The sequence below is a fragment of the Ochotona princeps genome, chromosome 6 (genome assembly GCF_030435755.1).
Source record: "Ochotona princeps isolate mOchPri1 chromosome 6, mOchPri1.hap1, whole genome shotgun sequence".
Classification (NCBI taxonomy): domain Eukaryota; kingdom Metazoa; phylum Chordata; class Mammalia; order Lagomorpha; family Ochotonidae; genus Ochotona; species Ochotona princeps.
Window position 1 is genome coordinate 58,937,436 of NC_080837.1, and position 18,478 is coordinate 58,955,913.

The following is an 18,478-nucleotide window of genomic DNA, read 5'->3' on the forward strand; positions in this document are numbered from 1 at the left end:
CAGTTATAGCAATTGATGTGGTTTTTGATTTATAAAAAAAGAAAATGATAAGGTATATTAGTCTACATAGATTTAATGTATTTATATATCATATACCTCATGTAAATAATATATGTTTCTTTATGTAATAGCTTAATAAGCTTTAGTGAGCTTAGATATAGAGAATTCTTAGGAAACAGTACAGAAGCAGTGCCAGCTTTCAAAGAAAGATGTTGTACTATGTTTCTTTTAGTTTCCCTACAAAAGGATGTGGTTTTTAATCTGACTAGTTAGGTTTGAAGGACAAGTTTTAAAACAAGTAGCACTGAAGTTATTATAAAATTTCTATCTTTAAAAAATGAGACTCTTTTTCAGTGTTAGCATAAACATATCTTGAATTCTTTTTCCTTTGCAGCCCTGTCTTTGAAGCCTAGGGATGCTCTCATATATAATCTTAGAGCAGAAGTTCGTGGTAAAATTGGTCTGATTGAGGAAGCCGTGGCTGACTATAACCTTGCACTTGATCTGGAAGAAGGTGCCTCAGTCAAATGATTGCATAGACCATGATTCCTGTAGTAACGCACACAACTGCTATTCTTGAAAATGGGATGTATTTTTTGTTTAAAAATTTGCAACATCTTCATTATTGTACTCATTATCTTGATCATCTAATGTTTTAAAATATTTTAATAAAATGTTATAGGTTATAAAATGTTTAGATCATTTTCTACATATTTTGAATGCTTTAATAATTTTGTCCAAGAGATGTTAAATTTAAATGAGAATGCTTCTATTAACTTTTTAAATACTTTCTTGACATTAAAATGATTTCCTTAGAAATAACACTGTGTGACTATGGAAAAAGTGTTACTAACTTTTTTGTCAATCCTGACTTACAATGTATTCAACAATATGAAGATTATGAAATTACAAAGTTAAATATGGAACTGAAGACTTTGAAGAAGTTGAAATCAAATGCATTTCCTAACTCCTTTTCAACAATGATCATACAGTATTCTTCCTGCTACCAGTGTTCTTCCAACAGATAAACACACTGCTCTTTTTTGTTTTTTTGCATGACCTGCCTTCTGGGGCTGTGTTTATAAAGACACTGAGCATCCCGTTTCTTTGAGATAGTCCTTTGCCTCTTTATTGCGGGTTTCATAATATATGTGTATGTGTGAGTGTATATGTGTGTGTGTGTGTGTGTGTGTGTGTATGATTAAAAATTAATGCTCAAAGCAGTGGGCCAGTAAAAAATGAATTGAAACAGCAAACAGTCCTTTATAAAATGTGTCCCAGAATGTACCAGAGGACCCCTGTCCTCTGCCTGTCTTATTCTGAATTAATTTATGCTTGTTCCTCAAGGTTTTTTTTTTTTTTCTTTCTTGACTTTGTTCTTCCAGCTCCTTAAAAACCTGTTTTTGCAGCCATTTATTTTGGGGAAGAATACTTCTGTCTGCTCAGCTGCCTTTGCTTGTAGTTTGACACTCTGGCTTTTCACAGTAAGAAGTTGGTTCCAGTTGATAAGCCACTGTGAGGGTGCATCCCGCTGTTTCAGGAAAATCTTTTTTGGCATGCTAGTTGAGTCCACGTTAGGGTTTGTACATCCAGAGTGAATGATTTCAGTTGGCAAGTTTGAAATGGGGTCAGAACCTCTTATCTTCACTTGTATCTGTCCCCTTTGCCTCAGTCAGTCACAGGTGGGATTCATACAGATTGCAACAGCCCACAGATGGCTTCTTTCCCCCTTTCTGTGTGACACATCCTTAAGCAAGTACCTTGGGCTCCTCTGTAAACCCTGAGGTGTTGAACCACTGTAGGAGTCTCTCACTGCCCATTCCTGTGTATCATAGATATAAAAGCCCAAGTCCCCCTCCCCGCCCTGAGACACTTACTTTACCTAGGCTGAAATTGAATAATTTAAATAATTGCAATAAAACAAATACATGAAATAAAATAATTCGAATAATGATGTTGGTCTGAGACTCTGATATAAATGGGCCTCTGTGTTCTGCTGTGTTTCCCTCCTCCAGGGCCAGCCCTCAGAGTCGTGCTTTTTGGATGGCTCTTCTGCTTCCCTGGAGCTCACAGTTTCCATGTCCCATTCTTGACTTCCCAGCTCTGTTGTTATGGTAGAGCAGGATTGTCCACTTTTGTTTTGTTCTTTTTTGCATTATTTATTGTTACTATTATTATCCATGATACAGTTGGAACCCCTGTGTAAGCTTTCTAAGTGACACTGCGAACACTCATTTCTTTACCTAAAATTCTTCTTCAAATAACTAGAGAAGCTTCTCTTCTCTGTAATTGAACTCCCACTGATATTGTTGTATTTCTCAGCTATTTTCACATTAATTCAGAGTTCTATTTCTTGTTCCTCAAGGATGGAATATCTTTTCCACAATGAGGTATTTATATAGTTACTAAGATAATAAAAAAATTCTAATACTCAGCTGGAGCTGAGCCAATCTGACACTAAGATCCAGGAGCTTCTTTCTGGTCTCCCACATGGGTGCAAGCTCCCATGGATTTGGTCCATCCACTCTGTGTTGAGTTCCCAGGCCACAGGCAGGGAGCTGGATGAGAAGTGGAGCAGCTGGGACACAAACCAGTGCCCATATGAGATCCCAGGGCCTGCACTGGGGAGGATTAGCCAGTTGAGCCATTGTGCTGGGCCCTAATTGGATTTATAAAGAAGGAATTCATTGAAATTTATAACTATCTAAAATAAAATCTTTGAGTTAGACACTGGCTTAGTGGTGGGGTTGACCTGTCTTTTATCAGAGCTCCTAATTCAATGCCTGGTTGGTTCTGGCTTTTGACTCTGGCTTCCTGCTAATACAGACCTTATGAAACAGAAGTAGTGACTCAAGTATTTGTGTATCTACTACCCATGTAGTAGAACTGGATTGATACTGAATTGAGTTCTCTCTCAGCTCTCAGCTTTCACGAGACCGAGTTCTGGTCATGTGTCTGCCATTGTAAGAATTATAATCATCTTTTAAAAAGTTTTTCTTGTTCTACCTGGAATCTCTTTTTAAGGAAACATTGTACTTCAGAATATTATTGTTTGATTGGTGCAACTAGAGAGTAAACAGAATGAAGGAGAGAAAAATGTCTCATACCTAATGAGGTGGATGAGGGAGAATGAAGAAGCATAGGGGTCAACATTGTGGCACAACAGGTTAATCTACTGCCTGTGTCCTGGAATCTCATATAGCAGCTGCTCCACTGCTGATCCAGCTCCCTGATAATGAACCCAGAAAAGCAGCAGATGACTCAAATGTTTGCATCCCTGCTCTCCATGTGAGATACCCCTATGGACTTCCAGGTTCCTTGGCTTTTGCCTGGCCCATCCCTGGCTTGTTGCAGCCATTTGAGGGAATGAACCAGTGGATAAAATTTTCTGTCTCCCTCTGTGTCACTCTACCACTAAAATATATGAAATAAACCTTAAAAAACAAACTGTTGGGAATGTGTAGACAATGGGATGCTGGACTGTCTGACATTATCTGTGCCAGCAATATCAACGTACACTTAAATAACAGACTGATGGAATCACGACTCCTCTACTATTGTAGCAATGTGGGGAAAATCTGTTGGGGGTGGGAGTTTGGGGGGAAATCTCAGTCTACAAAATTGTACCATAAAATTCAAAAAAATCAAGAATAAAAATGTAACATATAATAGTAAAACAACTAAAACAAGATTAAAGTGGAATTGAAACATTAAGAACCCCCCCCCCCCCAAAAAAAACCACAAGAAACAAGGAGTATAAGCTGATTGATGCCTAGGCCTGCAGGTCAGAGTCAAAAATAATAAGCTTACACCGTTAGGGTCCTGATTTATATTCTGGGCATGTTATAACAGTAAGATCTTACTCTCAGAAATTCTCCGAAGTCATAAGAACATTATACTAATTAAGGTCTTAGAATCACTGATCTCCAGAAATAACAGAATCTTTAATTAGCGTCCACCGGTGTAAATCCAAAGGCTAGCAACTGGTGTCCAAAGCAGGAGTCAAGTGTATTCCTGCTTTCAAAGACAGATACAGATTCACCCTCAGTGTTTAGTCTCTTCAGACCTCCAGCCACTTGATGTGGTGTGCACATTGAGGTGAGGTCTTGCCACCCACTCTACTGGGACTCACATGCTAATCTCACTTGGGATTACCTTCACAGATACATCCAAAATAATGCTTTTGCTGGTTTCCAGATATTCACTAATTCAGTTATGCTGACTCCATAAAATTACCATGACAGTAGGCATTTCACAAACCTATTACTTAGGACACTCAATCGGGATCTTATGTCCCCATGCATTTTACTATTTCGCAGTGAGTATCCTGTAAATTCTAGGCAAGCCCAGACTCTTCACAGATGAGAGCTAAGGCAACATGTTTATCTCTGGTGTTTTTCTGACTTAAAATTTCTTATGACTAGAGAGCTTTTTAGTATTCACACAGCTTTCTCTGTCCCCAGCACACACACACACACACACACACACACACACACACACACACACACACATGCAGCAGCAGCATCACACGAATGGATGTACTTTCAAAAATGAATTGAAGAAAAATCTGGACATTGAGGTGTATCTATTGTTAAAAAAATTACCTACCCCGATGATTGGTCAACAAGGAGGTGAGTGAAAATAGATCTGTGTCAAGATGATGTGACATCTGGCATAATGAGGTATCAACATCTCAAGATAATCACATCATCTTTACAATTGGATGCTGGCATAATCAGTTATAACCTAATCGAACATAGTGTATGAGAGACCAGAACATGTTATTGATTACTATTATTTCTTTTAAAATTGCACTGGGAGATGGCACATGGTGTGATGAATGTAGAAAAGGGGTAAGAAGTGGCAGGGTGCAAACATTTATATGAATTTTCCTGGCTCTGCCAGTGGATGTTCTAAGCATTAGAAGAATTCTGATCTTTTGACTGCTTATTGACTGACGAATTCCCACAAAGCAACAGGAACAAGCCATTGGCATGCATTTCTCTGCTCTATAAAAGAAAATCTCTGGTGAGAATTTAGTTTTTCATATGGACATGCAAGCAATGGTATAGGAGGGTCAAAGCCTATTATAAAAATCATACAGATACATAACATTATCATATCTTCACTGAAATCTTGAAAGGTTTTGTACACCAGCCTTTGACACTGAATCCAAATAGTATAGAGTTTGTTGGGAGAAGGCCCATGCAGGTCTACCTGACCCTTGGTTTGACTTTTTTTTTTCTTTTGAAATTTCTGTGTTCTCTGGTTTATTGATATTTTAAATCATTACACACACCTTGTTTAATATAAAATTATCTCTTTTCCCTCATCCCCAAGTTAAACATCTTGCTGGAGGTAACATTTAAAATGGCAAAATGTTCACATTGCCTTTTTTGCTGGGTGACTACAGAGGACTCTGGGCTAGATCTGACAAGGCAGGGTCCTTCTGCCATTCTGTTGGGTCAGATAGACCCTGCCCACGAAGCATCTCATGTTGATTTTGCATCTTCTAGGATACACACACACACACACGTTTCTATGTGCTCCTCTATAACACTTCTAAAACAATCATAGTCAACTAAATTTCCTATAAAACTAATTTTCTGTCTAAACATGTGGGTCAGTTAAGAACTTTTATCTCCCCCAAAATACAATTTTAATTCTTTTGTAAAAGGAAGACATACCTATTTACATGAGGAGTTGTAATGACACTGCTTTATCATAAAATTCTTCTTTATAAAGATCCCCTAAGACTTGAGTAGAAAGAAAATCACTGTAAATGTTGTTTCAATATATCTGCCACATCCAGAGCACAATCTTGAGTCCCGTGGTCTCTGCTGAGGCTGCTTGTGATTTTATAGCCATAACTTACAACTAATAAATCAGCAAGTGGAAAGAGCATCATTTACATTCCAAATATAAATATTCCTTTGAATCTTATTTTAGTTGGTTAATGAATTAAATGATTACATTCGTTACTGCAATCTCTATATTTTATCTCATGCCATTTTAAAATATAAGCTATTCAGTCCTAAAGGAAAGAGCCTTAATTTTTTCATATGAAGCATTTCTCTGTTGCTATATTCTTCCACTGGAGAGCCGTGTAAATCTATAAAACAACTTGGCTTAACTTATATTTAAAGGAGGAAAAGTAATTGGGAATTTAAATATTTTATGGCATTCTGACTGCTACATAGTATGATTTTCAAAACTTGTTATAAATCAGAGCATTCTGAATTTATTAGACTGAGAGGCCATCATTTAAGTACGTTTGCTTTATAAGCTAGGAGCAAATTTTTTTTCATTTAAGATCAAGATAATAATTTTAATGTCTAAGTTAAGATGTTTTATTATACAAAAATTGGACATGAGGTCCTTCTTTTGCCATAGAAATGATAGAGCCATGATCTTTATTAAAGTCTTGAAGTCCTATTTAGAAAATTTACAAGTTTTTTAGTAGGACTCTGCCTTTGAAATGTGGGCGACTTCCCCACACAACTTTCCTGGGTGCAATTTAGCCTGAATAATGTATGAGCTGTGTAATAGCTCAGCTGGGCAGTCTCGTCTCCACGGAATGCCAACTTCTCCAGTATTGCCTCTTCTGCTTTCAGTCCTTAAGCTCTGTGTTTACTCTATTGGAGCTTTGATGGTGAGTAGTAGACAAGGTAGGAGAAAAATATTTGAGTTATTGAAACCCCTGGCAATCCAGGAAATAGTTTAATATGTCAGACCTCTTCTTGCAGTTTGTCTGTGAGAATGTAACGCTTGCCTAGATAGTTCCTCCAGAGTTTCTGTAATTGGGATGCACTTCCAATCAAGAGAATAAGTTGACTAACAGACAAGGAGCATCAGTTTGACTGAGGTGTTTTAAAGGGAAAGTTGGTGTAGGAGTTGGAGAGGGGAGACAGAGAGGATTTAAGTGATTTAATTTTAAGTAATTAAAAATTATTGGAAAGTTAGATATACAGAGAGGAGGAGAGACAGACAGGATTTTTCATCCATTCACTCCCCAAGTGGTCTCAATGGCCAGAGCTGAGCTGATCTGAAGCCAGGAGACAGGAGCCTCTTCCAGGTCCCCCACACAGGTGCAGAGTCCCAAGGCTTTGGGCCATCCTCAACTGCTTTCCCAGGCCACAGGAAGGGAGCTCGATGGGAAGCAGGGCCACTGGATTGCCCATATGAGAACCCCGCACATTGTGTGCAATGTGAGGACTTTAGCTGCTAGGCTGCCACACCGGGCCCTAATTTTAAGTATTTCTTTAAAAAAAAATGTATTATTAATTACATTGCATTATGTGACACAGTTTTATAGGCTCTGGATTCCCCCAACCCCTCCCTGTATTCTCCCCCCATGGTGGATTCCTCCACCTTGTTGCTGTATTTCAAATTCAGTCAAGATTCTTTCATTGCAAGCGTATACCAAGCATAGAGTCCAGCATCTTATTGTCCAGGTAAATTCAACAGTTTCTTGGGCAGGCCATCTCTGGTCTGAAGGCAGAGCTGGCAGAATATCATCCCGATAAATTTAAAGCCACAACATAACATCAACGACAATTTACAACATTATGGAATTAATTGACAGGGTATTGAGTAACCAATATGTTAAAACATGCAAGTTCTTAACCACATCCTGTGACTACTTCATTGACATTTCAATTTTAGTTTATATACAACCAGCTTCTATACACCTTAAAATGGCTATACGGTACTATTCAGCTGTCTCATGTCTATTTTCATTTTAATATTTAACAGTTTATAGTGTTGAAGCATAATTTTGCTGCTTGGCAGATTTTAGGATAGTCCTAAATTTAAGCCCTAATTTTAAGTAATTTTAAAAGTGATTTGTAAAAAAAAATTTTTTAAGAAGTTGAAGTAATTGACTTTTCCATTTGTGAGTGGCTGCTTTGCAATGGGACACCAACCCACAGGTTCACTGTCCGCAGCTGGGAAGCTTAAAACCATAGTATCCTCCCCAGTTGGTTCATGCAGCTGGCCCCACAGGGGCAGCTCATCAGCCACACAGCTGCGAGCCCATGTAGGAAGGGCTGCTGAGAGTACGAAGCTATGCAGATCCCGCACTGAAGGCTGAAGCCAGGTAACCTGTGAAATTTGAGAAATGCCGTTTCATGAATATTTTGTGATGAAAATACCAATAATGCAGTGTAAAAAGCCTAAAGATCCTCTCTCACAGTTTTCTTAGAGTCCAATCTGGTGCTTCCTTAAGTAACAGATGCTTTTCTGCTTTTGATGGTGTTATGTCCTAAAAAACCCGTTTGTAGTTTGAAAATATCATACGTGAAATATAAAACTGTGGGCAAACATTTAGCCTAATGGTTAAGGTGCTGTGTCCCATTTTGGAGTGTTGGATTTCATCCCTGGATATGGCTTCCAAGTCCAGATTTGTGCTAACGCAGGGCTTAGGAAGCAGGAGGTAATGGTTTAGGTAGTTGAGTCTCTGCTGCTCACATAGGAGACTCATTGAGTGCTTGGCCTGGCTCCGGTGCTGGCTGATGGAAATCTGGAGAGTGAGTCAGATGGGAGTTCTCTCTATGTGTCTGTTGGTTTCTGTCTTTCAAGTAAATGAACAGAATTTAAAAATGCACAACTCGGTACTTTGATTAGCACAGCTGCCTGTCACAGCCTCCAGGCCTTGAGAGCTGTGTCCTAAAAATGCTTTCTTGGGACTCCAGGAATTATGTGTCTCCTCGATGATTTCAGGGACATATTTAGTATAATATAGACACCAAGTGGGCATTCAGTTCCTCTTTAAAAAATGATGAGGATTGGAGGAGAAAGCTGCACTTTAAAACCCAATAATTACCTTCTTGGTGTTGTGGGATTTTTTTGGTTACTACTGAGTGGAATGATATTTTCTTAATACAAAGTCATTCTGAGATTGCACCCTTCCTATTACCTATTTTATTTTTAACTGATGTATAAAATTGTAAATATTTGTGTGGTACCAGGTGATATTTTGATAATACATGCATTATGTAATGTTGGCATCATAGTTAGCATTATCTATATTCTCATTTATCATTTTTTTTGTGGTGAAAACATCAAAGATACTCTTCTATAGCTTTTTTTTTCCTCTCAGAAAGTTTATAAGAAAAAGAAGAGTCTCAGAGAGGAAATGGCTACTACTGACCTGGCCCCCCCAACAGGACAAGGCTTTAAGAGTAATTTGTGCCATTAAGCTCTCCTGTGACCCACAAGCAATAAACGACAGTCTTTTAAAAATGGCAATGGCTTATCGAATTTGTGGGCATCAAGTGGGGGAAAAACTCAAGCAATTTCTTGACACTTGTAATGTCAAGAGGAGTCATTCTCAGAGACCTCTGTGATAAAAGAAGAATTGTTTATGGCTATTGAAGGATCCTTGTGGAACTGTCCATCAAACTTTATGAAATATGTGAGTTACTTAGGTATCAGCTTTCTGGATCATGTTTCCCATCCCAAATCATTGAGAAGTTAAACCCTTTCCTTACTGGCTGGCTTCGTACCAATAAACACAGAGCTGTTTCACTGTACCTTTGCTTCTCCTCTCCTATCTGCCTTTTTTTTTTCTTTTAATGAACTTTCCATTTTTTTTTTCCTGTTGTCTTCCATTCTGAGACCGGAAGTCGGTGTTCCTCAAATTGGTCTGCCATAGTCCGTTTAAGAATAGGCTGGGATGCTGGGATGCTTTCTGAAAATAGACATTTCGGCTCCTACCTCAACTGCCTGAAATCAGATTCTTGGAGGTACAGCCCAGGAATCTGCATTTCAGGAGGCTCCCAAGGAGATTCTCATCCATGCTAAAGCAGAGGTTTGGTCGAGTCATTTTCAAACTTATTTTCAGGGGGCATATTACAACTCCCCCGCTGGCCCACAGTTCCTGATTCAGTTGATCCTGAGGAGGAACCAAGAACTTGCATTTCCATCAAGTTCCTGGGTGACATTAAATGCTTTTGTTGACTTGGGAATCTTGCTTGGATAATTTAGAGCTTTGGGAAGCTCTAGCCGTACAGTCCTGGAAAACTTTTTCATGAAAAGGGTTGAAAGGCAGAGTGTTAGAGAGAGAGAAAGAAATCTTCCATTTGCTGGTTTACTTCTAGATTTCTTGGAACAGGGCAAGTATGAAGCCAGGAGCCTGCAAATTCATTAGGATCTGCTATGTGAATGCCAGGGATCCCAAGTACCTAGCCAATCACCTGCTGCCTTCCAGGAGCATTAGCAGGAAGCTAGATCAGAAGTGGAACAGCCAGGACTCAAACAGACCCTAGCATTGTAAGCAGCGGCTTTACCTACTATGCCACAATGTACACACCTTGAAGAGTGTTTTGATAAAACGTGTCCCAGAATGCTAGTTTTAATCATTTTGCTTTCAGAATTAAAAGCATTGGAGTGGCACCTAAATTTCTGTCTGTGCCTTTGTGTGTGTCTTTCCTCAAAGTCTAATCTCTGCAGTTCAATGCAGCTCAACTGGAGATGGTGACTTCATTCTCCCTTCAGGAGTCACACCACTGTCCCTCACTTCTCTCCTCAGCCTCCTCCCCCTCCTCTTATCCCCCTCTTGGAGGACAGATTCCTATCTGCAAGGGTAGGTGGTTGCCATCCTTCTACACAATTGGAAAGTGCTTCAGACAAAAGAGTTTTGCCTTTTAAATTTTGGTGGTGTATAGAGGAGAGCACTTTGCTTGAGAGATGTTGAATGAATGAATGCCTTGATGGGTGAAGGCTGAATTTAATTTCTTTAAATTAGAACTAGATGAGTGAGGCTGCCTACCTTTCAATGAGGAATGTGTCTTCATGGCTAGGACAGTTGACCATTCAGCTGAGGAGGTGGGTTGCTTTTGGGGTGAGCTTGTTTACCCAAAAAATTAAGATACAACACTCCAGAAATGAATTGAGACCTTTTGCTGATTTCCTGGATCTGTTCTCCCCACTCTTTGTCTATATAAAATGTGTTTCCTGGGCTAGTGGCTTCTGCCTCACCTGGGAGCACTTGACAAAGGCAAACACTTGGCCTCCTGGATGACAACTGAGCTGACTTACTTGTGCATCCAGATCTCTGAAGCACTGTACGTCAGGATGGCATCATTGTCCTGAAAGTGAGTCCTTAGAAATAGTGACAAGTCAGTGCTGGAACTGGGCAGTTGTGCTTGGGGTTTGTGAGCGTCATCAAACGTTCCTGTTGAATGGGCATTACACCATGCCAGATACTATTAAAAGAAATGGAATTAATCTGAGCTTTACCACAAAACCAGATGTCATTGATGTGGGTAAGCACACACTAAGGCTTAAGTAAATATGTAAAGCACCTACAGGCAGCATCAGTACAATGTAAGTGAATTCAATTTTGATATTTTGTGTTATGATTCATCCCCTGTAAATTACATGTCTTTGATTTTAGAGTTTCAAACCAAGATTTCTTTTAGTGATTTGGCCATAAAATTTGGTATTAAATAGTAACCTACACCAGTTACTAGGTACTTTTCCAATCTCATTTTATAATAAAAAAGAATAAATTCCCTTATGGTTGGCAAGTTATACAATGCGTTACTCAAGGGCATTTTCCTTAATTTCTTTTCATAGTATACCATAGTTATAAATTGACCAGGAATCAAAGGCATAATTATTTGCTTTTAATAAATTATCAAAAATGAGAGAAAATGTCTTAATGCATTGTGTTGAAATGTCTGCTCCTAATTGAAGGTAGTAATAATAACATAATAATGACATAATTATTCATAATTCAGAATGTCATTATTACACAAATATAAAGATGTCACTTCAGCTTATTTGAGATTATTGTAATTAGAATATTGATCCTTGCTGCTCCTTAGTGAATAGATTATATGATAGGTTACATGTGAGGCTTACATGGGATATGAACTTTCTTAGTTAATGAGAACTCCCTTCTTTTTTGACAGTTGTGATTTTCGTAACATGCTTATTGTAAAGGTCAGAGTGACTCCTTTGAAAGTAGGAGCAGCACTGGCATAAGCAAATTAGCAAGGCTGTTGAAGGAGTTTGGGAACTTTATATGTTGTGTTCATTACTATGTTTTTCTTTTTTAATTCTCTGGACGTTTTACGTGACATAATTTAACCAAAAGAAGAACAATGTCATTAAAAAGCTATTTAGGATATGGATGGTATTACTAACTGCAAACATTCTGCTCCCCTAGGCCTGAGAGTATTAGAACCAGTGAATACAACATTTAGTTATAGGAATATCTTTTTGCCATGTTACATAACAGTATAGTATTTGGATGAATTGTTCCTTTCCTGTGGAAGACTTCATTTTTAAATGATCTATTTACTACCTGCAGCATTGTGCTAAATTTTTGGTTATAATAATTAATATACAATTCATAAAGGTTATGTTTCACTGCTGTTATCTTTGAGACTGGGATGGAAACCAATGCCTGCTACCATTTCAGGCTGGGATGAAATAACAAAATTCATAAGGAGAAACAAAACAATACCTATCTTTTCTTAATGGTTGTATTAAAACCTCCTTAATTTGACAGGCACTTTCCTAAGCTGCAAGGAGATTAGTGTGTAAACAGCTAAGTCTCTTACAAGCTTTATTTCCCCTGAGAGGTTTTTAATTTTTTTTCTTCTTTTCCTCGGCCTAAAATTCAAGAACTCCAGAATCTGTAACAGAACTCGGAGCTCTCATAGGCATTTATTTGTTGAAATTAGTCTTTAGGGAAAATTTGATCCCTTAAAAAAATACATTTTAAGATGTGGACATGGTATTTTAGCTATTCCCCACAAAAGTCATTTTTGACAACCAAGATATAGCAGGGAGTTAGGAATATTTTATATGAGTAATAGTCAATCAACATTCATTTGTCTTAGTGTGCTTGGATGTTCAATCTTTTTTATAAAACTGTTTAAATTCATGTATGTTTCTTGTTCTCATTGCATGTCGGTGTTCTGACGTAAGCTGAATTAGTGCAATATAGCTGTTTTCAGACATGAGTTAGTTCAAAAGCCTAGGACCCCTTTTTTTTTCTAAAGTGCATATGTGGACTTAGGTTTAGAGTTGCATGTCTGGAAAAACTATTCATAATCTGCTTTTATTCCCTTTTCTTTTATTTTTGTGCGTATTTATTTTGGCCAGCTGGCGAGACAGATCTTTTTCAGGGGCTCAGCCTTCCAGTCGGAGTGCGGCTCTCCAAAACCAATCTTTAGATCAAATTCCTGTCTCACTCGCTCTGGTGTCTGAACAGTATTCATGTCGTGGGGACATGGTGACCCAGTTGTCTGTCCCATGGCTGGTGGTTTGCCAAGAAAAGAGCTTAGTTAGATGGCTATACACCTACCCCACCTTACCAGGGGAAGGAAGTCGGAACAGACTCCTTGGGCAACCTGTCTCACCTTTGTATTTCCCATGTCAATTGTTTGTAATGTGAAAGTACATAGAAAGGTCTGCTGATAAACGGACACTGATTCCCTTCCTAGAGAATTTGTGTCTTGTCTGTGGCCTTGTCAGTATATCTGGTGGACTCACATAAAAGTAGGGCTGAGGAAACAGGAGATGGAAAATTTATTCTTATCCTGGAAACTTTCCATGGCTTTGATCCTGGAGGAAGGTTGTCAATATGCATCTTTTTCAGGAAGTATTTGCTCTAATGGCTTTTTAAGATTTTAAATTATGGTCAGTCCCTAACACACTTAGCCTTGGAATTTGACCATCATTCTCAAAGATTCCAGAATTCCAAAGCTAGGCATCCCCCAAGAAAGAGCAGATGGGATACATTTTCTCTCAGTTGGATAGGCTGTACAAGCTTTGTGGGGCTTGTTGCTGTTCTCCACTCAGTCACTTATGATGTCAACACGCAGCGTTCTTCTGTATTTCATATTCTGCTGTTGAAATTGTTGAGCACCTCTTCTTCCTTCCTTCCCTGGGGTCCTCTGTGACTCAATGGCCAATTTGGTCTTTCTCTCTTGGATATAGATGATGCGACCCAATACAGCAGAAGGCAACAGGGCCATATGTCAGAACTACGTGCTGTAGCCCCATCTGCACCAGCCCAGGAACCGCTGGTGACATCTGTGAACCACTGTTCTTATGGGCAGAATAGGTTTTCAAGTCCTGTCTAGCCTGAAGATCTGCAGATTTGATGGGAATAGTGTTACCTGCTTAGCCTACTCAGCCAGGTTGTTGTGGGAATTAAAGCAGATCATATTTATGAAACTACTCTGTGAACCCTCTCACAAAAGATTAAGGAATGTGATACTATTAATTCCCTGTGAAGAATCAAAATAGCTTGCAATTTACTTTAAATCTCTCAGAGTGTGCATATATCTTCTCTATTTAGATCTTTAATGGCGTGTACCATAATGCAAGATAAATGAACAGACTAATCTCTCACTGAGTGTTACTCTGTCATCCTAAAACAGTGGATTTGTGGGAGGAACTTTTTGTTGTTGTTGGGGGAGAGGAGGGAGAGGTAAGATTAAGACCATTGACATGGGGTTCATAGGTACATGTGGTAATGGGTTTTTTAATACTCCTTTCAAAATTCTGGGAAGCAGTTTACTGTTTAATGCTGAGACTGCTTAAAGCAAGCTAAGAACTTAGTATTTCTGGGGAGGAAAGTGCCGTTTCCCAGAACAACTTCCAGACAGGGAACTAAGTGAAGGATAGTGAACGATGACTGCTGGTGAGACACACTCAGAGCCCAAATGAAAGTAATGGTACCATTTTCCCTTGGCCATCACTGTTGAGACATAGCAGCATTGGGTCCTTCCAGTTATGTTAGTGAATGAATACTTTTGTGGCTCCAGTTCACATAGGAACAGAGAAACTATGAAGCCCAAGTCTTTTTTAAGTATCTCTGTGATTGTACATCACTCCATCCATCCATCTAGCTAGCTATTCATTCACCCATCTCCTTGTAACTGAATGTAGTGGAGAGTAGTTTAGAACTCTTGGAGCAGGTCAGTAGTACTTGTTGGAGATTCTGAATGGTTCTGTAATTCTGAGGACACATTCATCATCTCTTCAATGACACCGTGTGCTCCTCAAGGACAAGAACCACATATTAGACTCTTCCTTTCTCTTCCCTTAACTCTTATAGCTCGGGACTGACTCTGCAACCCAGCATAGGTGCTTTATAACCCCTCTTGTTTAAGAGGTGGGTGTTTAGTCCGAGAAGGAGGAGTACTGAGCTGGGAATTCCAATTCTCATTCCCATCCTCCTATATCCTTGAGATTTAAGTTCACCTTTACAGCTGAGTTTTGAGTTCTTTCCTTGGCAAGTGGGACACAAACCTAGGTATGGTGGTACAGCGTGGTGCCAGGGGCTCTGGAAGGAGAGTCCAGTGGCCCATGCTTAGTTTACTGCTCCATGTTGGGAATTACAGATTGCCTTCTAGATCCTAGGCTAGTGAGAGGAACCATTGAAAAGTGACTTTAAAAAAGGCTTCTGGAGAGTGTGGAAAGCAAATGAAGAGGACCAGCAGTATTTATAATGGTATTGAAGTTTAATTTAAATACTAACCTTTTCAATGACATTTTAGATAATGCTGTGGATGTGTTCAGCTATTTGTTCCTAACATATCTTCCATGTTTGAAGGCACTAATCTACTTAACATTTAAAAAAAAGAATAAAGTAAATTTTTGGCTTTCAAAATCACTTTTGAATAGAAGTTTATTCATAATAGCAGCAAAGTAGGCAAAATATGAATTTCAGAAATTTTCAAGACTGAAAACCTGAAAAACTTGGTGAAGAAACAAAAACATTTGAAGAAAGAAAAGTCAAATTCTTTTTTAAAAAGGATTTGTTTATTTTCATTGGAAAAGCAGATCAGATTTATAGAGAGAAGTTGAGAAGGATCTTCTGTCCACTGGTCCACTGCCCAAATGACTGCAATGGCTGGAACTGAGCTAATTCAAAGCCAGGAGCCAGTAGCTTCTTGCGGGTGTCCCATGTGGGTGCAGGGTGCCAAGGCTGTGGGCATCTTCTACTGCTTTCCCAGGTCTCGAGCAGGGATCTGGAAGGGAAGTAGAGCAGCAGGGACACGAATTGGTGCACATGGGGGATCCCAGCACCTGCAGTATGAGGATTTATCAATTGAGCCATCGTGCTTGGCCCAGAAAAGTCACTTTCTGAGATGCAAAACGTTGATGTATGTCGATACTAGTTTTTCCAATACATGGAAGTTAAAAATCGAGCTGGAAGTTAAGGATCGAGCTGGACTACAACACCCATTGGTTCAAGTGGAAGACAGGGCTGGAAATAGAACTAACCCAGCAATTGCAACGACCAGCATGTGCATAAACTGATTGGGGCGACTGACTGTGCCAGACCCTGTACTGGCAAACTCACACAAGAATCAGTTTTAGGATCATCTCAGATGAAGTTTATTTGGAGATCCTTCCAACTGAACTGCTGATCTCAGAACCCCAACCATGAAGAGACTATGTCAGCCAGTGGACTCTGAATAGGTTTCATTGTGATTGGAACAGCGAGACTGGCAGGAATTCAGAATTGTTGAACTATCAAAACTGCTTGAGCAGGACCCTTGGAGAGTTCCTTGCAATGGGGACCTGGGATAGCAGGGATCCTGGGTGGGGCTTTTCCCTTTGTTTCTCCCCTGACCCCAGATACAGGGAAAAAATGATGATATTAGTGTGGAAACAATGGTATTACTCACTTTCTTGTAGCTCTTGACCCTTTGTGCCCTAAACAACTAAGTAAGATTATTTTTAAAAATACAGTATATGAAGTTAAAGGTTCCATTAAAATCTCAGCGAATTAAGTCTTTTAGAACTTAACAACAGAGTTCTAAATTTCATCAGAGAGAATAAATGTATCAGATTGGGAAAAGCGTAAAATCTTGAAACAGTTAACGTTGATGAGGTTGTTTGATGATGGAAACTTGCAGGAATCTAAGTGGATAACTTCCACAGAAAGATGCTGGATGATGTCTGATATAAAGATGAAGATGTGTGAATCTTACCATTTAGCCACTTACTCATGAATGTATGTGCTCGAGAAACCCTGATTGTGTGTATGAAAACAGCAAAACACATTCACAGGAACAGAAGCCATATAAATCTAATTTATAAGACAATGGATAAATAATTTAAGTAATACATTCTATGCATGCAATGAAATATTATAAATCAATGGAAATGAAGCAACTAGAACTACATATATCAATCACATGAAGTTTATAAACAAAACATGTTAAGAAATTGTATGTATTGTTAAGAAACACATTGATATATAGTCAGGGCCTGAATAGACTTTAGATAGTGACAATTTCCAAGGCCAGTGACAGAGCCGTCTTCAGTGAGGCAGTAGTTGGGGCAGGATACACAGAGTCATCAACTATGTTGCTAAAGCTAAAAAGCCTCCAAGCTGGGTTTTAGGTGTGCATATGTGAACAAGTATATTAATAATGTTACTATTTCATATACCTGTTCACATATGGTTGAAAATTCTAATGATATACCAAAAAATTTTAATGGGAAATATAAATGATGGTACAATTCTTGCTTAAATATCAAAAGCCAATTATGAAACTTCATCATCCCATCCCATAGTCCATAGACTGTTATAAGGCTAAAATGGAATGCATAACACCGGCTGAGAAATTGAATCCATTAAAATTTATCAATGCTCAATCTGAACTATGTAATCTATATTTAACAATTGGTTTGTAAACAGGAGAAAGTGAAAAGGGTTGCAGTTTTTGCTAAGAGGTATTAGGAAAGCTAGATAACTCTTTCATTGAGAAAACCCAGAACATTACCACCACGTGAATTCAAGAACTTTAAATGTTAAATCTGAAATAACGGTGACATAAATTTGCTTGAATGTGAAGTCTTGAGTGTGCCAAATTTTTAAAAACTTGATCACTAAACCCAGGAATGAGAAAAGGGAACAATTGATGGGTGACAATGTACATAAATATCCTTTTATACTAAAAATGCCACAAAAACAGATCTGAAATAGATACACATACTTAAAAATATTATACTAGCACAATTTGTTAAAAAGAGTTGCCAAGAATGGAAAAACCTAAATATACAAAGTGTATTGGCAAAGGACGTAAAGGGAAAGAAATAGCATGAATAATATAAGTTATGAAATGTTAGAAAAGAAGCCATAAAATAAATTGTGAGAGGCATTCACCGCAAGGATTTGTTCAAGAAAATGACTACTTTCAGTCATTGTAAAAGGGATATTAAAGTGGTATAGGGATTTGGGAAAATGTGCCAAAATTGAGTGAAAACCAAATATGCCTATCCCCTGGCCCAGAAATTAGATTTTTTATAAATAACTATGTATTTAAGAAAATGCTTAGATAATAATGTGCCACCAAAGGTATGTTTGCCTGCACAATAAAAACTCAGAAACAATCTAAGTTACAGAAGTATACTGGTTAAATGAAGCTGGGGATGTTCACACTGTAAAATGATATACTATTAAAAATTATATTTGAATATTAGGACTAATTTATTT

The 18,478-nt window shown here is 38.4% G+C and overlaps 1 protein-coding gene across 2 annotated transcripts in view; it reads left to right on the top strand.

Moving 5' to 3' along the window:
* The window catches only part of TTC6 (tetratricopeptide repeat domain 6), a 152,556-nt gene extending 151,922 nt beyond the window's left edge, over positions 1 to 634 (top strand). For both annotated transcript variants that reach the window (XM_058666358.1, XM_058666360.1), the window contains exon 31: positions 395 to 634. In XM_058666358.1, the coding sequence (XP_058522341.1) occupies positions 395 to 531 (137 nt within the window). In that variant the 3' untranslated portion in view covers positions 532 to 634. The remainder of the gene's footprint in view (positions 1 to 394) is intronic.
* Positions 635 to 18,478: the final 17,844 nt, after the last annotated feature.